We start from the raw sequence: 20,855 nt of genomic DNA, 5'->3' as shown, positions 1-20,855 counted from the left end.
TATCTGGGACTTACTCTGGACTCAGCCTCTGCAAGGGTGTTTCTTCCCCCGGAAAAACTGCAAAAGTTGCAGTGGGCGATTCGGTTGCTGTTTTCCAGCACTCATTGCGGACTTGCATGCGAGCTCTAGGTCTGATGAATGTCTACCTTCGGGGCGGTTTCCCTTTGCTCAGTTCCACCCGAGACCTCTGCAAAACGGGTATTCTTTTCAAGTGGATCAAGGATCAAAAATCTTTGGACAATCTAAATCAATTGAGTCAAAATGCAAGGAGTGCTCTTCTGTGGTGGCTTAGTTCCTTGGCACTGCGTCAGGGCAAGCCCTTCCTTCCATTGTATTGGACCGTGGTATCCACGAATGCCAGCCTGTCTAGCTGGGGGGGGGGGGGGTACTTGGCCAACGTTGTGTTCAGGGGACCTGGACTCTAAAAGATTCCAGACTTCCGCTCAATATTCTGGAACTCAGAGCAATAAAGCTTTGCTTGAGTCACTGGACAAATCGTCTGCAGGGTTGTCCAGTTTGGAATCAATCAGACAATGCCATGGCTGTGGTTTACGTCAATCATTAAGGGGGCACCAAGAGTGTCCTGGTGGCCCAGGAGGTGGCCGAGTTCTTGATATGGGCAGAAAATTTTGTTCCAGCCCTCTCCGCCTTGCATATACTTGAAGTGGAGAACTAGCAGATGGATTACTTGAGTCGTTAGGTGTTGGATCAGGGGGAATGGTCCCTGCACCCGGAGGTGTTTCATCTGTTGTGTGTCCGATGGGGGACACCCGATGTAGACCTTGGTTTCTCGGCTCAACGAGCAGGTACAGAGGTTTGTAGCCAGGTCTCGGGATCCTCTGGCCGACGCCACAGATGCACTGGTGGCTCCTTGGGATCAGTATCGGCTGATCTATGCGTTTCTGGTGGCCCTGGACTGGCCTTGCCGGTCTTGGTATGCGGATCTGGTAAGGTTGGTCGCCGATGCTCCTTGGAGACTTCCTCTCAGAGATTTGTTGTCTCAAAGGCTGATCTTACATACCTAACACACTTAACTTATTTATTATGATACTTTTTTAATTTTTGTGCATTTTTTAGATATTGATATTTATTTTTGTGCATTTGTTGTATACACCTTTCTTGTCAACATATCAACATATTTTACCAGTAGACAGCGCCATTCCCATACTCTTATTTTCTGATCTTGCATCCTGCTTTACAGTCGCTGGCTTTAACGGTGTGGCTGTTGAAAGCCAGGTATTGAAGGAAAGGGTTCTTTCTGACTCAGTGATTCCTACACTGTTGAAGGCTAGAAAATCTACTTCCATGAAGATTTATCATCGTACATGGAAATCGTACATCTCATAGTGTGAATCGATTAAGGTGCATCCACTCTCCTTTTCAGTGGCTAGGATATTGGCTTTCCTCCAAAGAGGGGTTCAGCAGCGGTTGGCCATGGGTACTATTAAAGGTGTTGGCTTTGGCTGTGTTTTTTCAATGCCCTTTAGCTATGCATTCTTTGATTCGCACTTTTATCCTGGGGATTCATCATGTGGCTCCTCCGATACAGTCCCCATTACCTCTGTGGGATCTTAACTTGGCACTGTCTGTTCTTCAAAAACCTCCCTTTGAAAACAGGGAGATTCCTCTGCTTAAACTGTCACAGAAGGTAGCCTTTTTGGTTGCTATTACTTCTGCACACAGAGTGTCTGAGTTGGTGGCACTTTCCTGCCGTTCTCCTTCTTCTCTGGTGGTCCACAGAGATGAATTGGTACTTCAACCTAATCAGTGGTTTCTTCCTAAGGTGGTTTCTAAATTCAATTGAATGAAGACATTGTGCTGCCTTCACTCTGTCCTAAGCTCAAGGATTCCAAGGAAATTGCCTTGCATTCTTTGGCTGTGGTTTGGGCAATTAGGGTTTGCCTGACGGATACGAAGTCTTTCAGGAAATCAGACTCTCCTTTTGTCTTCACGGAAGGACCTCAGAAGGGATTGGCTGCGTCTGGTGCAACCATATCCAGATGGATCAGGCAGACGGTGGTACAGGTGTATTCACTGAAGGGTCAGGTTCCATCATTCCCTGTGAAAGCACATTCTACTAGGGTGCTGCGTGCCTCTTGGGCCTTTCGCCAACAGGCATCAGTAATACAAGTTTGCAAGGCGGCAACTTGGTCGTCTGTGCAGACGTTCTCTAAATTCTACAGAGTAGATGTGTTTGCATCCTCGAATGCTTCTTTTGGCCGCAAGGTTTTGCAGGCTGCTGTTTAAAAGAGCATTTTTTTTTCTCTTTGAGGGTGTATGTTGTTTCTAAGTGAGCTCCAGTTGTTCCTGGGTGATCTCCATGTTACCTGATTGGCTAAGTTTAGCCTTTGGGGAATTACGTTCTTTCTGTGTTTTCCCACCCTCATGCAAATACTGCTTTGGGACTTCCCAGTGGTTAAGAATAAAAATGGAGCTGCGTCTGTCAATGAACGATGGAAAAAACTGTATTTTTGACTTAGCGTAAAATCCTTTTCTCTGAAGTTCATTGACAGACGCAGTACCGACCCCTCTATTTCTGAGTGGGTTAGGGTTTTTTCTACTTCTGACACTGCTTGCAACAAAACGGAATCCTATAGCAGAGTGAGTGGGTGTATGCTTTCAGGGACTGCCCCATAGGCATGGTTACGTTTTTTCCGGCCTTGTGTCCTACTCATGTAGGGGGGCAGCATAACCCAATGGTTAAGAGGAATATGAAGCTGCGTCTGTCAATCAACTTCAGAGAAAAGGATTTTACGGTATGTGACCATTGGGTTAAGCTGCCCCATATAGGAGTAGGACACTAGGCAGGAAAAAGCTTCACCACGCCTTTTGGGCAGTCCCAGGTGGTATACTCTCACTTCCTGCTTATAGGCATTCCATTTTTTTTTTCTGCCTAGTCAGGACTAAGGACCTAGTTCCTTGCTGAGATCTCTGGTCCTAGCATTTTTTTCTTTTTTTAAACTTTTTTTCCTCTTATTTTCTGCTCCTCTTATTATTTTTTGCTCCTGTGAGAACTACAATCAACTGTTGGACTGTGAGACGGTCTAGATGGTCTAAATCCTTAGTCTCCCCAGTCCAGCCAGCAAGCCCGTGCAGACCTCAGCTTCACGCTAGGTCAGCCGCGACATAGCCCCACTGAAGAGGGGCTGGCCTGCGAGTTAACGTCTCGCGGGGGCGCATACGACCTGGTCCAGGCCTGAGTCGCATTATCCCTCCTGGCCCGCAGCACCCCTATTCCATTCAGATGTCCCTTGGTGTCCCCTGTGGGTACCGGACACTGCGTGGAGCCATCATTTTGCCGTGGCTGGTTTGCTATGTATTCAGCCGCCATGTTTGTGTAGTTTGGCGGCCATTATCCTGTTGTTTCCCATTGTTTGGAATGGCGGGCATCTTTTTGGAGCCTTGTGGGCAGTGGACCTCTAGTGCTGACTCCTGGATTTCCTCTTTCTCTCTGATCGCCGCATGGTGTACAGCTTCCAGCACTCTGCTGTGTGCTGACCGGGGTTGGTGAGTTATTGCGGGTGCCCTAGGCGGATCTCCCTCTCGCTGCAGTTTTTTTTTATTTATTTTTTTTATTCTAGATTGCCTGTGTGGCTCCCTGGTTACCATGGAGTCCCCTTAGCAAATTTCACTCCCTGATCCCATCTCAAAGGCAGCCCTTCTGTGTCCCAGTCCACCCTGTCGGCGATGTCAACGGCTCTGGAGTCATTAGTGTCTAAGGTTGATTTGGTCCTGCAAAAAGCGTCCACCACCCTCCCCTGCCTTTTTTGTCACCTCAGATTCTGAGTCTGATCTGGCCGCCGCGGACGTGAGTCACCCTGCTGGGTCTGCATTTATGCACCCTGAGTGCTCTAATAGTGAGGATGATTACTTTTCCACTATAGCCGTGCATGAAAAAGCGCTGGTGGAGGCGCTGATCGGTGCGGAAAACTTTAAAAATGGAGGATACGGCTGCATCTGAAGCACCGGTCCCCGTCAGTACCCGAAAATCCTCTAAATCGGGAAAGGTTTTTTCTTTTGATAGGAAAGCAGAGACCTTGGTCCGGCACATTTTTATTATGGCCAGTTCAGTCCTTTGGCCGGCATTCACTATTGCCTCCGTGTCCCAGACCTTGACTGAGTGGGTTAATCTCTGCCTTTGCAGAGCTAGCGGACCACTTGGTCCGGGGTTTGCAGTTTCTCTGCGACCCCTCTCTGGATGCGGTTTCCTTAGTTTCTAGGCTGTGCTCCTTCGGTGCTTGATATGGCTGAAATGCTGATCTACAGACCAAGCTTCCAAGAAGGCCTTAGCAGATCTCCTCTTTATGGAGATTGCCTGTTTGGGTCTTCCCTGGATGAAATCATTAAGGGAGTCACAGGAGGAAAAAGTGCTCTCCTCCCACAGGTTTGCAGGGGCAAGTAGTCTCGTCGCAGATGTGGTCCTTTTTTCTCGGATCATAAGCAGGTTTTTTTTTTTTTGTTCCTCAGGGTCTCAAGAAAGAGTATCCAAACCCGTTTGGAACATCTCCGGAGGTTCCAAGAGACCCTGGCCTGGTAAGCAGAGAGCAGGTCTTTCCAGACCTGCAGACAAGCACTCTTCAGGCTGAAGGGGCGCCCTCATCGGTTTCTGGGGTGGAGGACGTCTTTGTTTTTTTCGGAACCCTTGGACCTATTTGATTTAAGACAGGTGGGTCCACGAGCTTATTCAGTCTGGCTACAAGATTGAATTTCGGTCTTATCCACCAGAGAGGCTATTTTCCAACCTGCGTTCGTCCCCAGACCGCCTGCGTGGTCTCTTGGGCACGCAGGCGGTGCAAGATTTGCCACTGCAAGGAGTGATTGTGACGTTTCCACACTCGAAACGTTTTCAGGGTTTTTATTCAAACCTGTTTACAGTTCCCAAGAAGGAAGACAAAGTTCGTCCAATCCAGGATCTCAAATCCCTGAACGGCTTTGTGTGGGTACAGAAGTTCTGCATGGAGTCCATCCGTTCGATAGTGGCATCCCTTTATCAAGGGGATCTTCTGGCCTCTATCGATTTATCAAGGACACTTTCATATCCCGATATGTCAGACATCTGCACTTTCTCTGCTTTGCTGTGGGCGAGGAGCATTATCAATTCTTGGCATTACCCTTTGGTCTCGCCTCAGCTCCTCGGGTGTTGGCTCTGGTGTTAGCATTGTTGCCACAGCGGGGGATCGCGGTGCTGGGGTACCTGGACGATCATCTTCTGCAAGCAGAGTCTCCGACTGCTCTACGAGACAACTTGGGCATCACTGTGCAGACTCTGAATTTTCAGTAGTTTGCTCTGGTTCCGTCCACCAAGTTGATTATTTGGGTCTGACTCTGAACTCGGCCTCAGCCAGGGTGTTTCTCCTGTTGGACAAGTTCCAGAAGCTGCAGGATGCCATTCGACTTCTGTTGTCCAGCTGTTGATCATCTCTCAGGACTTGAACGTGGGTGCTGGGCCTGATGGTGTCTATCTTTGAGGCGGTTCCGTTTGCACAGTTCCACAAGAGACCTCTGCAGAGAGATTCTTGCCAAGTGGGACAAGAATCCGCAGTCTCTAGAGAATCTTATCCTGTACGAGAGGGTCCCTGATTTGGTGGCTTTGCTCTCCATCTCTTCGACAGGTAAAATCCTTCCTTCCGCTGTACTGGATGGTGATGGTCACGGATGCCAGCCTGTCCAGGGAGGGAGGTGTTTTGGGACAGACTGTGCTCAAGGGGTTTGGACTCTGGAGGAGTCCAGGCTACCGATCAGCGTACTGGAACTTCGGGCGATCAGTCTTTGTCTGGCCCATTGGACGGTTCGTCTTCGGGGTTGCCCGGTACGTATTCAATCAGACAATGCCACGGCTGTTACATATGTCAATCACCAAGGGGGCACAAAGTGTCCTGGCGGCTCGGGAAGTAGCCGGCATTCTAAGGTTGGCATAATGTTTCGTCCCAGCTCTTTCTGCTGTGCACATTCCAGGGGTGGAAATTTGGCAGGCGCATTACCAAAGGTGACAGGCCTTGGACCAAGGCGAATGGTCACTTCATCCGCTGGTGTTTCATCAGCTGTGTCTCCTGTAGGGAACTCGCGAGGTTGACCTGTTGGCCTCTCATCTCAACAGGAAGGTGCAGAGATTTGTGGTAAGGTGTCGGGATCCTCTGGCTGACGCCACAGACGCACTGGTGGCCCTTGGGGCCAGCACCGTCTAAAATACGTCTTTCCCCCTCTCAAACTTCTGCGAAGAATCAAGGCCTCACTGGTCTTGTTACGTGGATCTGGTTTGGCTGGTCGCTGATGTCCCTTGGCAACTCCCTCTAAGGGAAGACCTGTTGGCCCAAAGGCCGATCTTCCATCCTGCTTTACAGTCGCTGGCTTTAACGGCTTGGCTGTTAAAAGCCAGGTGCTGAAGGAATAGGGGGTTGTCTGAGTTGATGGTTCCCGTGCTGTTGAAGGCTAGGAAATCTACCTCTAGAAAGATTTACTATCACGTCTGGAAGTCGTATATTGCATGGTGAGTCTCTGGGGGTTTCTCCCTGTTCCTATTCAGTGGCGCGAATTTTGGCATTCCTCCAAAGAGGTGTGGAACAGCGCCTGGGCACCATCAAGGGCCAGGTTTCAGCCTTGGTGATTTACTTTCAACATCCTTTGGCTACACCTTCCTTGGTTCGCACCTTTGTTCAGGGGGCTCACCACTTGGCTCCACCTGTACGGTCTCCGTTGCCTCTGTGGGACCTACGTTTGGTACTGTCTGTTTTTCAGAAACTGCCTTTTGAAAATATTCACAAGATTTCTCTGCTTACATTGTCCGAGAAGGTTGCCTTCTTGATGGCAATTGCTTCCGCACGCAGGGTGTCTGAGCTGGCAGCTTTGTCTTGTCCGCCTTATCTGGTGGTTCACAGAGATAAAGTGGTGCTTTGCCCTTGTCAGTCATTCCTTCCTAAGGTTGTCTCTGGTTTTCATCTGAATGAAGACATTGTGTTACCTTCCCTAAGTGTCCTAAACCTAAGCATCCTAAGAAGATTACCTTGCATGCTCTGGATGTGGTTCGGGCGAACAGGGTATACCTGGCGGCAACCAAGTCGCTTAGGAAATCAGACTTACTTTTTGTCCTTATGGATAGACCTCACAAGGGGTTGGCCGCGTCTGCCGTGACCATTTCTATATGGAACAGACAGACAGTAGTGCAGGCCAATTCAATCAAGGGTCAGGTTCCTCCTTTCCCTGTTAAGGCGCATTCTACACGGGCGCTTAGTGCCTTCTGCCGTCGGGCGTCAGTGATACAGGTTTGCAAGGCGACCACCTGGTCATCTGCGAATGCTTTCACAAAATTCTACATAGTAGATGTGTTGGCATCCATGGATGCTGCTTTTGGCTGCAAGGTTTTGAGAGGACTTGGTTCTCTTGAGGGTGTATTGTTTTCAGGGGAGCTCCAGTTTTTCCTGGTTGAGCTTCATGTTACCTGGTTGGCTAGGTTTAGCCTTTGGGATTTTTTTCTGCTTTTTTTCCCGACCCCTCATTTTGACACTGTTAGGACGTCCCAATGGTCAAGAACATTCTTGAGCTGTGTCCGTCAATGAAAGAAAGAAAAAAAAATTAGATTTTTGGCTTACCGTAAAATCCTTTTCTCTGATGTTCATTGGCAGACACAGCACCCACCACTCTGTTGAGTTGGGTATTTTTTCTTCTGACATTGCTTGCAACACTGAATCCCTATAGAAGGAATTGGGAGTATACCCCCTGGGACTGCCCTATAGGCGTGGTAAAGCTTATTCCTGCCTAGTGTCCTACTCCTGTAGGGGGCAGTATTACCCAATGGTCAAGAAGTTTCTGGAGCTGTGTCAGTGAATGAACATCAGAAAGAGAAACAGGGCACACCACACATGACCGAAGTATTTTTACTACGTGTAAGGTTCACAACTTTAAAAAAAATGCTATATATTATAGAAATCAATGTTTTATATTTATGGTCATTTAAATCTAAAAAGAAAGTTATAAGCAAAATAGGTATATTTAAAACATTATGCCAAGAGTCATATTATTGACACTAATAACCCATTTCACTATCTTTTTTTCTATTCTCCAGGTCGTGTAGGAACACCACATTTTATGGCTCCAGAAGTAGTAAAGCGAGAGCCGTATGGAAAGCCTGTAGATGTTTGGGGATGTGGTGTGATTCTTTTTATCCTATTGAGTGGCTGTTTGCCTTTTTATGGCACAAAGGAAAGGTTGTTTGAAGGCATTATTAAAGGCAAATATAAGGTAAGTAGACTTTAATCACATTAACTGATCTTTTCCCACCTTTTTATAAAATACAGTTTTTATTAGGCCTCCTAAAAATAAGGTTTTCATCAGACTTTGAAGATAGTATGATCATACTCCAAGCTGCTTAACTTTTTTCAAAATGAATGGACTGTTTAACAAGACCAACATTAACGCACGGTAAAATGCACTTTGAAGCAAGCATGATCTGAAAGGGTCCTTAACATAATGTTTTAATGATTTTTGGGGTAACGGTTTCTTACATGGTTAAGAGAAGCATGGCCAAAGCTTTTTAGGCTTTACTTCTCTTGAGGGATTCTGCTTCTCCTGAGTACAGGGAATACCACTTGTGTGAGACTTTTTGGGAACCTAGCCACGTACAGGACCACAAAACCAATTACTGCCTTCAGAATTTCAAAGGGGGTAAATGGCTTATTTCACTTCCTCACTACCTATCAGTTTGGGAGGCCCTAAAATGTCAAAATTGCACAACCCCCCCAAATGTCCCCATTATGGAAAGTAGACACTCCAAGCTATTAGCTGAGAGGCAAGTTGAGTATTTTACAGATCTCTTTTTGTCACAAAGTTTTGAAAATTAAAAAAAATAAATAAATTTTCCTTTTCTTTTCCTTAATTTTTCCAAAACAAATGAGAGCTGCAAAATACCTACCATGCCTCTTAGCAAATACCTTAGGGTGTCTACTTTCCGAATCGGGGTAATTTGGGAGGGTTTTGTGCTATCTTGGCATTTCATGGCCTCCAAAACTGTGATAGGTAGTGAGGAGTGAAATCAACAATTTACTCCCTTAGAATGCCTGAAGGCGGTGATTCGTTTTCAGGGTCCTGTACGCGGCAAGACTGCCAAAAAATCTCACACGTGGTATCTCTGTACTAAGGAGAAGCATCAGAATGTATTTTAGGGTGTAATTTCACATATACACATGGCGTGTTTGAGCAATATATCATTTAGTGACAACTTTGTGTAAAAAAAAAAAAAAAAAAAAAAAAGTGTAATTTTCCTGAAACTTGTGCCAAAATATAAAATATTCCATGTACTCAACATGCCTCTCTGCATATAGCTTTGAGTGTCTAATTTACAAAATGGGGTAATTTGGGGGAGAGTTTGTGTTATCTTGACATTTTAGGGCCCCTGAAAGTGTGATAGGTAGTGAGGACGTAAAATGAGCAGTTTAAACCCTTAGAAAGCCTGAAGGCGGTGATTGGTTTTCGGGGGTCCTGTACATGGCTAGGCTTCCAAAAAGTCTCACATGTGGTTATCCTGTACTCAGGAGAAGCAGCAGAATGTATTTTGGGGTGTAATTTCACCCTTACCCATGGCATGTGTGAGCCATAAATATATCATTAAGTGACAATTTTGGGTAAAAAAAAAAGTGTAAATTTTCCGAAACTTATGGCATAATATAAAATATTCCATGGACTCAACATGCCTCTCAGCAAATAGCTTGGGGTGTCTAATTTACAGAATGGGGTCATTTGGGGGAGGGTTGTGTTATCTTGACATTTCAGGGCCTCCGTAACTGTGATATGCCCAATATTAGAAGCTTATGCCACACATCACCCAGTCTTCTAACCACTTGAAGACCAGGTCCTTTTTGACACTTTGTTTACATGAAAAAATAGATTTCTCTTTCGTTCATTGAGGGACACAGCTCCTTATCTTCTTGACCATTGGGTTATCCTCCCCCCCTACAGGAGTAGGACACTAGGCAGGAAAAAGCTTCACCACGCCTATGGGGCAGTCCCAGGGGATATACTCCTACTCGGTTATAGGCACTTAGTTTTCTTCTGCCTAGTCAGAAGTAAGGACCTAGTTCCACCTGGGATCTCTGGTCCTGGCAATTTTTCTTTTTAATTGGAATTTTTTTTCCTGTCTGTTATTTTGTTCCTGTGATAATCTCCTATCAACTGCTGGACTGGGGGATGGACTGGATAATCTAGATCCAGAGAGTCCCCCTAGTCTGGCCAGCAAACGTGCACAGGCCTCAGCTCTGTGCTAGGTCGGCCGTGACATAGCCCCTCTGGACGGGGGCTGGCCTGCAAGTTAAACATCTCGTGAGGGTGCATACAACCTGGCCTTGGCCTGAGTCGCAGCGTTTCTCCTGGCCGACAGCACCCCCTATTCCGATGGAGCGGTGGTCTCTCAGGAGCGTTGCCCACCCTGTTCCTGCTTTGGTAAGTAGCTGCCCCCCCCCTCTGACCCTGGAGGTTTTTGGGGTAAATGTGGGCCCCTCCCTGGGATGGTCAGTCCCCCAGGTTCCCCTCCTTCCCATGCAGCGCCCCCCCTTCTCTGTGGTCCTTTGCGGACTTGTTACTCCCCATCTGCCCACACCTTTCCTCCCATTGGTGGGTACTGCTGGCTGGCAGGTACTGCTGGCTGGCGGGTTGAGCAGCGCCTGGCCTTGAGTACCATCAAGGGCCAGGTTTCGGCCTTAGCCATTTTCTTTCAACGTCCATTGGTCACACACCTGGTGCGTACCTTTATCCAGGGAGTGAGACCTCAATTTGGTGCTGTCAGTTCTTCAGAAACCTCCCTTCGAAAATATTCAGGAGGTTCCCCTGCTTACGTTGTCCCAGGTGGTGGCCTTTTTGGTGGCCATTACTTCTGCGCGAAGGGTGTCGGAGCTGGTGGCATTGTCTTGTCGTTCACCTTACCTTGTGGTTCACAGAGAGAGGGTGGTTATTCGTCCCTGTCATTCCTTCCAAAGGTCGTCTCTGATTTTCATTTGAATGAAGACAATGTGTTGCCTTCCCTATGTCCCAGGCGTAAACATCCTAAGGAAGTTGCCTTGCATTCCCTGGAAGTGGTTCTGTCAATCAGGGTGTACCTAGCAGCTACGGAGTCTTTTCGAAAGTCAGACTCACCATTTGTGCTCACAGATGGACCTCGGAAAGGGTTGGCTGCTTCTGCTGCGACTATTTCCAGATGGATCAGACAGACAGTGATTCAGGCCTATTTAGTTAAAGGTCAGGTTCCTCCTTTCCCTTTTAAGGTGCACTCTACTCAGGTGCTTAGTGCCTCTTGGGCCTTCCGTCCTCAGGGGTCAGTGACACAGGTTTTCAAGGCGGCCACCTGGTCGTCTGTGCACTCTTTCACAAAGTTCTATAAGGTGGAGGAGTTGGCATCTGCGGATGCTTCTTTTGACCTCAAGGTTTTGTAGGCTACTGTGTAAGAGGACCTGGTCCTCTTTGAGGGTGTATTGTTTTTATTTTTTCAGGGGAGCTCCAGTTTATGGTTGAGCTCGGTTACCTGGTTGGCTACGGTTTAGCCTTGGGAATTTGTTCTTGCTGTTCCGACACCCCACATGTTTGACACTGCTTTATGACGTCCCAATGGTCAAGAAGATAAGGAGCTGCGCCTGTCAAGTCCACCCCTCCCATTTTACGGTTGTAGTCGTGGACACAGGGGCTTATCAACACCAGTCGCCAATGTAATTTGGACTGCCATATCTGCGTGAATGGAAGACAGAACAAAAACGTTTTTTGTCTTTTCACCTCACTGCAATCAATTCATTGCACCTCAAGCAGGCTCTCTCCCCGACTAAGTGGGGCATTTACAAGCCATTGGGGGAAGCACGGTGCCACATGCGCCAATTCCTAATTTAAACAGGTATCTAAAACTTGGGCACGCTTACTAGAACTACACTTAGGAAAGCTTTCAACAAAGTCAAAGAATTAGAAAGGCAGGAAATCCTATTCAAAACCACTAATGCCAGTCAAACAAATGAACAAGGAGAAAAAACCCGGATTATTCTAAGATCATAATGATGTTGGAATTCATCTTGAACCACAACGTGTTTACCTTCGATGGCTCTTATTACTTGCAAACGTGCGGGGCTGCGATGGGAACTAGCTGCGCACCATCCTATGCGAATATATACTTGGGCGCCTGGGAACTCGATTTTTTAGCAGATGAGAAGAACAATATCTTTGTAAATAATATACTACTGTGGCAACGCTTCTTGGACGATATCTTCATCATCTGGACAGGTCCAGAATGTCAAATTAAGGATTGTCTTAAGAGCATGAATAATTATAATATGTATTTCACACTTAATTACGATAAAAACAAAATTGCATTTTTGGACACATGGATACTTAAAGAACACAATGGGAATATCAAAACGTCGCTCTATCGTAAAGAAACGGCAGGAAATTCAATCCTGCATGCGTCAAGCTTTCATCCAACATCTCTGAAAAAGGCAATACCGTACAGCCAGTACTTAAGGTTGAAAAGGAATTGTACTAAGGAAGACGATTTTCAGAAAGAGGCCAATCTCCTTAGGCTCCGTTCACATCTAGGCGTTTTGGGGCGTTTTTGGGGCGTTTTTCTGCTCTAGGATCAGCTCTCAAAACGCCCAACAAGACAAATCCTATTCATTTCAATGGCCCCTGTTCACATCTGAGCGTTTTGACGCTGTATACAAAACGCCCAACGCTCAAAAAAGTACATGAGCTTCTTTTTGGGCAGATTACAGGCGTTTTCCATTGATCTCTATTCAATCTAAAAACGCCTGCACAAAAATCGCGGTAAAAACGCCGCAAAAATCGCGGTAAAAAACGCGCGAAAAACGCTACGCTCAGGTGTGAATGTAGCCTTACAGGTAGACTAATTGAAAGAGGATATACTAGAACTACACTTAGGAAAGCTTTCAACAAAGTCAAAGAATTAGAAAGGCAGGAAATCCTATTCAAAACCACTAATGCCAGTCAAACAAATGAACAAGGAGAAAAAACCCGGATTATTCTAAGATTTACAAACGAACATCAAAAAATTAAACAAATTCTCCAAAAACATTGGACTATTCTAAAGGAAGATCCTACGGTAAAAGATTTTATATCCGAAAACCCTCTCATCACCTACAGAAAAGCCAGCTCACTTAAGCAAACTCTAACACACAGCGAATACAAAGAACGAAGACATGATCCCTGCAAGGACAAGGGCACTTACCCTTGTGGCACTTGTGCACAGTGCAGCGTGATCAAAAAATGCACAAATACTATCCTCCCAAATGGAGAGAAATTTAAACCCCGTCATTACGTAAACTGTAAGACGAGGGGAGTTGTGTATCTTATGAGATGCGAGTGCGGATCTTTTTATGTGGGTAAAACAAAACAGGAAATGGGAAAAAGAATCAATAAACATATCCATAGTATGGAAATTTGTAACTTCCATCTACCCTTAGGCAGACATGTCAAATACACCCATAAAAATAAGATGCCTAAAGTGTCATTCATCGCCCTAGAAAGGATGCACATACCACAACGAGGAGGCGACTGGAACAAAAAACTTCTGCAAATGGAAATGAGATGGATTAGGCGTCTCAATGCCACAAATTTTCCAGGTTTAAATGAAACTGAAAGTTTCAGACCGTTCCTTGAGGGTTTCGCCTCAGGTAAAATAGATTAATACCTATTTTTAGTTATCTTTTGATTTTCTTTTTAAAAAAAATACCAAATGATAGAAACAAAACAACTATAATTAACAATGAGATATCCCATCCATCCATCCATACCAAAAGCTTGATCCAACAACCTCCTAAATAAAGAAACCAAAAAGAAACTAAAGGACTATATAGGATTCTCCAATAAGGAGTTCTCAAAAAAAACCCCCGAGAAAACATCTTTGATACGCCTGACTATCAGGCACACCAATAACATCCCTCATGGAAAAACACTGTGGGTAATTCTCACATTACTACTGCTGTTAAAACTATTTTCTTTGTTTATATATATATATATTACTATATGTTTTGTAATAATTATTGCTTTTTATTTTCAATATACACACTTTGTTTCAAAATGGCAAAACCTCTCCATCCTCAGATCTGCTCCCGGCACGGTAAGCCCCTGTTCTAATAGACAGGGGCTGCAAATGAGACCGGAAGGGTTAACTGTCAACTTCCCATCTGACCGCGGTCAGACGATTCCGAGCCTCTCTCTCCGTGTCGGCGGCCGCAAGTCAGACTGGTCCATACTGCGCGCGCATCACCCAGGCGCCTGCGCAATATGGGGATGCCACGTCACTGACTAAATAAAGCCAAGTACGTGCAGCGCTAACCGCGCATGCGCGAACGGCTTTAAAAGGCCGGGGAGCCGATGTCTCTCCTCACTTCCCTCCAGGCGAGGGAACAGGACGGACGCCGACATACAGCTCTGGAAGAAGATCACTCACACCATTTCTCTTCAATAAAAACGTAAGTTATATGGATCTCATTGATCCATACAAAACCATTTGAAGTCACTAATAAATACTGCAAAAACACCCATTGATGTAAAAGCACTGAAACCATCCACATGTACTCTTCTAGAAACGTTATATGAGGAAAGAGCTGCATCCTACCTGTGGCGCTGAAAAACACCTCTCCCTCCTTTACTTGGCAAAAGTAAGTTTACAATGGGCATTTAAAGACCCACAAGAGCTACCTCACAGCATTGATACAAATTATATTATAAACTGGATGCAAAAAGCATCCTAACAAAATATACATATGATCTTTCTAGAATGAACTTCCTATGACAGTGCTGCAAGCCATTGGGTTACGCTTATATGGACGTGTATACTTAACCTGTGAGTAAATGAACAACTAAAATTATACGGTAGAAAACACAAAAATACAAACTAAACATATATATATACAATATATATTTTTCCAGACCAAGGTACACTACGGTTCCTTGCTGCAGTTGCTGAGGATACAGAGAAAGCTTTTTTGCTGAAACAAAGTAAAATTATGTATGTACAAATACTCTATTTCCTTTTATTCATTTTTTTTTAAACTTTAATTATATGTATATTTGCAATAATGGAAATGTTATTGTTTATACATTACAGCTGGGTGACAAAAAACTCTTTGAAAAAGGCGATTACCAGCCGAAACGCGTCAAAACTCGGATGAACTCTGTGAACCATCCTTTCCTGGAAATTCTACAGGAAAACACAGAGATTTTACTCCGATTTATGTCACAAGTTACCACACATGTCACAGATTCACTGGAATCTCTCTTTTTCTTCAATCACATTGGGCCTATACCCAAACACTAATGTTCACAATATTGAGATGTATGTTTATATGTATATAACAGAATAAACCCCAATTATTTTATTTCTTGAATTTAATTTACTAATTGCCCACAAAGTCCCAAATCTTGGCTTGAGACACCAAAAAAACCCCCTACTCTTCAGACATAAGGGACGGAGGCAAAAACCTACTCTTACTACCTAAAGATCAAAAAACCCCCACCCCCTCGCTTATATAGAAGTTGTCCACATTTAAATGGTACCCCTTTCCGAATAAGAGCAACACCCAAGTCCCAAACAAACTGCTGCTGCTCCCTATGTAGTCTGGGCAGTTGGGGGGCTCCAAGTTGCTTTGTTTTCCCTCGTAAACCAGGAAACTATTTCTATAGCCTGTTGCCCGGTCACAGAGATTATACATTTTGATCCCATATCTGGCACGCTTGCTGGGGAGAAACTGTTGGAAAGCAAGGCGGCCAGAAACTCGTCTTGCTGGGGAGAAACTGTTGGAAAGCAAGGCGGCCAGAAACTTGTCAACGCAAACTTCTTGTTGGGGAATAAACAAGGCTGCAAATTTTTGGTTGAAGTAGAGTATGAGGGGCTGACTTTGTGAAGCCGGTAATATTCAGGGTCACCTCAAGGACAACAGAGTTCATTGTTGTTGAAGTGCATGAACTGCAATATTTGCTCATATCTAGCCCTGGCCATGGCAGCAGAGAACACAGGTGTATGATAAGCTGGGTCAGTGGACCACTATGACCGCAACTCACACTTTTTTAGTAATGCCCATGTGGAGGGATAGGCCCAGAAAAGTCCTAAATTTCAGAACCGTTATAGGTTTCCAGCCAAACTGTCCGGCAAGGATCAAATTTGGGTTTGTGGTGATAAATTCATTAGCATACAAATTGCTTTGGTCCACAATAGATCTGTACAGATCTTCCTTGAAAAACGGCTAAAAAAAAAAATCAAGGGTTTTAAAATTGGCTGTTTCCACCTGAATTCTGGGTTGGCCAGTGAATGGGGGAAGTACGGGCGCTGCAGAATCTGTGGGCTGTTAATTAGGATTTGCAAGTGCATCAGGAAGGGCACTATGGGCTCTACGGGCCTGCATTCGAATTCCTTGTGGCTGCGGGCCACTACTTGTTGCTAGCCACCATACCAGCTTGAACTGCATTTATGGGACTCGCCACATCACCAAGGTATACTGCAGGGCTGGTTTGTCTACGACCAGGGTGTACTAGGCCACTGGTGCTCGCCAGTTCACTACAAGGTTGAGCAGCACCAGTAGCGACACTCTGCTGCATGCGAGAATCATGCGGTTGTTGCACCTCAGCAACAGCAGAACGGAGTTTGGTACGCCTGACTTTAGCAGGGACCTCTACTCCGTCGTCCGAGAGCTATCTGTCAGGTTGTTGTTGCTCTCTACAGGTTCATATACTGAGTCTGATTCTGACAGTGAGGCTTCCCCCATCGCTCTTATCTGTCATGCTCTGTATCCTGTAGGCTTCTTCACTGGTGTACCTTTCGTTTGACATTTTGGCCACTAAATTTACAGGTACCTAGTGTGACAGGTAAAGAACCGTGTTGTCGAGGACTCCTTGATCTGCTACAAAAAAATTTAACTGCTAGTGCTATTAGAGATAATGCCTGACTCTAACGTTTTGTGTGCTGTGCATTGAAAGGGACATTGATCTATTGATTATGCACTTGTTTGGGGTGGGCTGAGCGGAGAGGCTAAACGCAGGTGCTGGCAGGTGTCAGGGCTGATCCTGTGAATGCCGTGTTTTTGGGAACACTAAACTTTTGGGGACGCTAGTATAATTCTGATCAGATTAAAGTTATTGTTCCGTTCATACACTATACTAGTATTGGAGGTATATAGAGTGTGTGTGTTAGTGTTACTGGTAATCAAAGGGTTAGAATCTGATGCTGTCTGGGATTGATCCTAACTGACGCTGATGATGACACTAACAGGTGTTACTCGTGACACCAATATAGTCATCAGAAATAAAAATCTGTACACTTTACTAGCGACACTGTGACAGGAAGTAAAAGGGTTAACTGGGGGGGCAATCAGGGGCTTAAAACGTTATTAGAATGTGTGGCGGGACCCTGATGATATACTAAGACTGACGTATCATCACCCGTGACATTAATACAGTGATCAGTAAATTTGTACACTGTATATAGTGACACTCTGACAGGGATTGAAAGGGTTAACTGGGGGTGTTAAACCTTTATTAGGGAATATACGGCGGGTATACCCTAAACCTATCTGGGATTAACGATAACTACCACTAACTTCGGCTGGCTTCACCAGTGACAGTAATAAAGTGATCAGTAAATTACCTGTATACTGTATATAGTGAAACTGTGACAGGGAGTGAAAAGGTTAACTGGGGGGTGATCAGGGGTTGAAACATGTGCCTATTGGCACTTTTCCACTGCAAGTACCGGCTCGGCTCTACTCGGCCCTGCTTGTCCCTGCTTGGCCCGATTTGCTTTTCCACTGCTGGTACCGCATGTTACGGTGTTGAAACGGTTCGGTACGGTTTGGTATGGTTTGCTTTTCCACTAAAGTAGTACTAAAGTTAAGTGGGTGGGATAACAAGGATTCTCTGACCAATCAGTGGCTAGTAGTGACTGCATGCAAAGGATTGTGGGATATGGTACCGGTATGGTACCTCTTGGAACCACAATCGAGGTGGTACTGTTTTAGAAAGCCGTACTGTTCAGTTCCATGCAGTGGAAAAGCGCTGCGTTGCCGTACCGTACCGAACCGTTCCTACACCATACCATGCGGTACCAGCAGTGGAAAAGCACAAAAGCGAGCCGAACCGTTCGGTTCCATGCAGTGGAAAAGCACCATATGTGTACTGGTGTCAGTGTAGTGCTTGTGTACTCACGGTAGATGCTTTCTCCTCTCACGCTGGAACTGAAAAGGGCTTCAGGAGAGAAGATTGCATCATTTCCTGTGCCTGTGTTTACATTACACAGGCAAAGGAGGTTCTTCCTTTGGTCAGAACCAATCACCAGGTCCAGGCCATAAATCATTGACCTGATGACTGATCGCTTCTGAACCGAATCAGATTGCTGCGGGAGTGCATCTTGTACAGGTACTTGATTTTGTGCAGCTGGGCAGCCCTGCCACAGTATATATGCAGTGGGCGGTCCAGAATTGCTTAATGACCCTTTTAAGTGCTGTGTGTACAAAGATCGATGAATTCATTTTTTATCTATGGTGAAACCTGCAGACCTAATTTCATTTTCATAGTGGGCCAGTTACAGTCTGCATATATTATTGCATTTATTATTGCACCTCGGTGTTGACCCGTTCTTTGTGCGTTTTACAGCTTGTGCACTCTGTAATAGCAGAATGCAGGGCAGTCAAGCATGCTCTAATCTGCATCTTGCATCATTGGGTGTTGCCCTGTTTCTTTCAGTAGTGTTTGAATTCACTTATTTGCATGAGACAACTTCAGGATATTTAAGGAATATAATCAAATATGATGAAAAATGTTATATGCCAAGCTAGTTTTTGTAGTAGATTGCAACTATTCAAGCAGGGGTTAGGGTGACTCTACCTTTAAAATAGGGGAATGCTTCTCTTTACAAAGCACAATAATTTTAATTTGACATGAACATAGTTGGCTTTGTTTCCTGGTGTGCTTTAAAGCTCTGTCCCCTGCTGGTGTAACAGAGATACCCAGAGAAGAGTCAAGAGATTTCTGAAGAAATAGATTAGCTCCTGGGGGAATCATTTTATTGCACTTCATGACATGTAGTGCTGCCTTGGCCATGTTAACTATTTACTACATGTATGGAGGGACAGTTAGTTCTTTAGTTTGCACAGCGCTTTACAATATGAGGGAAGACAATACAGCTACAAATCAATTCAATACAGGAGGAATTGGAGGGCCCCCGTTAGAGCTTACAGTCTAGAGATCTTTGATGTGATTACATGTGAATGAGTTTTTTTTTTTTTTTTAATCTGTTCCATCCCAACCTAATACGTGTTTTGTTTGGTTACTAACAAGTTGAACCATAATAAAAGTATGGACACTGCCATTGCTTACTTGTGGGAAAAGCTCTGGTGATAGTAGAAATATTTGTTGTTTTCATGTAAATGTTTAAATATAATATATATATATATATATATATATATACTCCTTTAAAAAACACATCAGATCTTTATGGGGAAAAATATCATGCTTGATGTTTATACTGATATGGACTGGGCAATGTGTTAGGAATGAAAAGATGCCACATCTTTTGATGGAAATAAAAATTATTAACCTACAGAGGGCTGAATTCAAAGTGAAAAAAGTATGCAGCACGGTAGTTCATTTTGCTGAAATTTTCATTGCAGCAATTCAAAATGGTATTCAGTAGTTTGTATGGCCCCACGTGCAACCTGGCTGTGTTAAATGGACTAAAACATAATGTCCCAGAGATGTTCTATCGGCTTTTGGTTAGGTGAGCTCAGGGGCCAATGGTCCTCCAGGAACTGACTGCATACTTTCGCCACATGAGGCCGGGAATTGTTGTTTACCAGGAAGAACCCAAGACCCACTGCATTAGCCTAGGGTCTGACGATGGGTTCAAGGATTTCATCCAAATACCTAATGGCAATCCAGGTGCCATTGTCTAGCCTGTAGAAGTCTTTGCGTCCCTCCATGGATATGCTTCCCCAGACTATCCCTGACCCACCACCAAACCGGTCATGCTGAATGATGTTACTGGAAGCATAACTTCCTCCACGGATTCTCCAGACCCTTTCACGTCTGTCACATGCTCAGGGTGAATCTACTTTCATTCTTGAAAAGCACAGAGCGCCAGTGGCGGATCTGCCAATTCTGGTGTTCAATGGCAAATGCTAATCTAGCTCGACGGTACCGGGCAGTGAGCACAGAGACCACTAGCGGACATCAGGCCACCCTCATTAAGTCTGTTTCTGATTGGCCAGAGACATTCACACCTGTGGCCTGCTGGAGGTCATTTTTTAGGGCTCTGGCAGTGCTTATCCTGTTCCTCCTTGCTCTAAGGAGCAGATACCGATCCTGCTGATGGGTAAAGGACCTTCTACGGCCCTGTCTGGCTCTTCTAGAGTAACTGCCTGTCTCCTGGAATCCCCTCCATGCTTTTGAGACTGTGCTAAGATACACAGTAAACCTCTTGGCAATGGCACGTATTGATGTTCCATCCTGGAGGAGTTGGACTGCCTGCGCAACCTCTATAGGGTTCAGGTATCGCCTCATGCTACTAGTAGTGACACTGACCCTAGCCAAATGCAAAACTAGTGAGAAACAGAAAAGATCAGTAGAGAAAAAAAATGTCAGTGGCCTCCACTTGTCAAACCATTCCTGTTTTGGTGGTCGTCTCATTGTTGCCCTTCTAGTGCACCTGTTAATTCATTACCACCAAAGCAACTAAAACGGATTAACCACTTACGGACCGCCCGCCACAGTTTTACGTTGCTACTTTGACGTTAAATACTGGGGTTATTACAGCAAATAGCTGTCATAATTCCGGGATTTTTTTTTTACAGGGCGGGCGGTCCTCTTTCACATAAAAGTGGTCCCAG

At 45.1% G+C, this 20,855-nt stretch overlaps 1 protein-coding gene across 12 annotated transcripts in view; it reads left to right on the top strand.

Moving 5' to 3' along the window:
• Nucleotides 1-20,855, top strand: part of CASK (calcium/calmodulin dependent serine protein kinase) — a 651,701-nt gene that overhangs the window by 289,822 nt on the left and 341,024 nt on the right. For all 12 annotated transcript variants that reach the window (XM_082246666.1, XM_082246669.1, XM_082246671.1 and 9 more), the window contains exon 7: nucleotides 8,060-8,235. In XM_082246666.1, the coding sequence (XP_082102792.1) occupies nucleotides 8,060-8,235 (176 nt within the window). The remainder of the gene's footprint in view (nucleotides 1-8,059; nucleotides 8,236-20,855) is intronic.

This window comes from Pelophylax lessonae (assembly GCF_965119305.1).
Source record: "Pelophylax lessonae genome assembly, chromosome: 2".
Lineage (NCBI taxonomy): Eukaryota > Metazoa > Chordata > Amphibia > Anura > Ranidae > Pelophylax > Pelophylax lessonae.
Note: the sequence above shows the minus strand (reverse complement) of the source record. Positions and strands in the feature narration are given on the sequence as shown.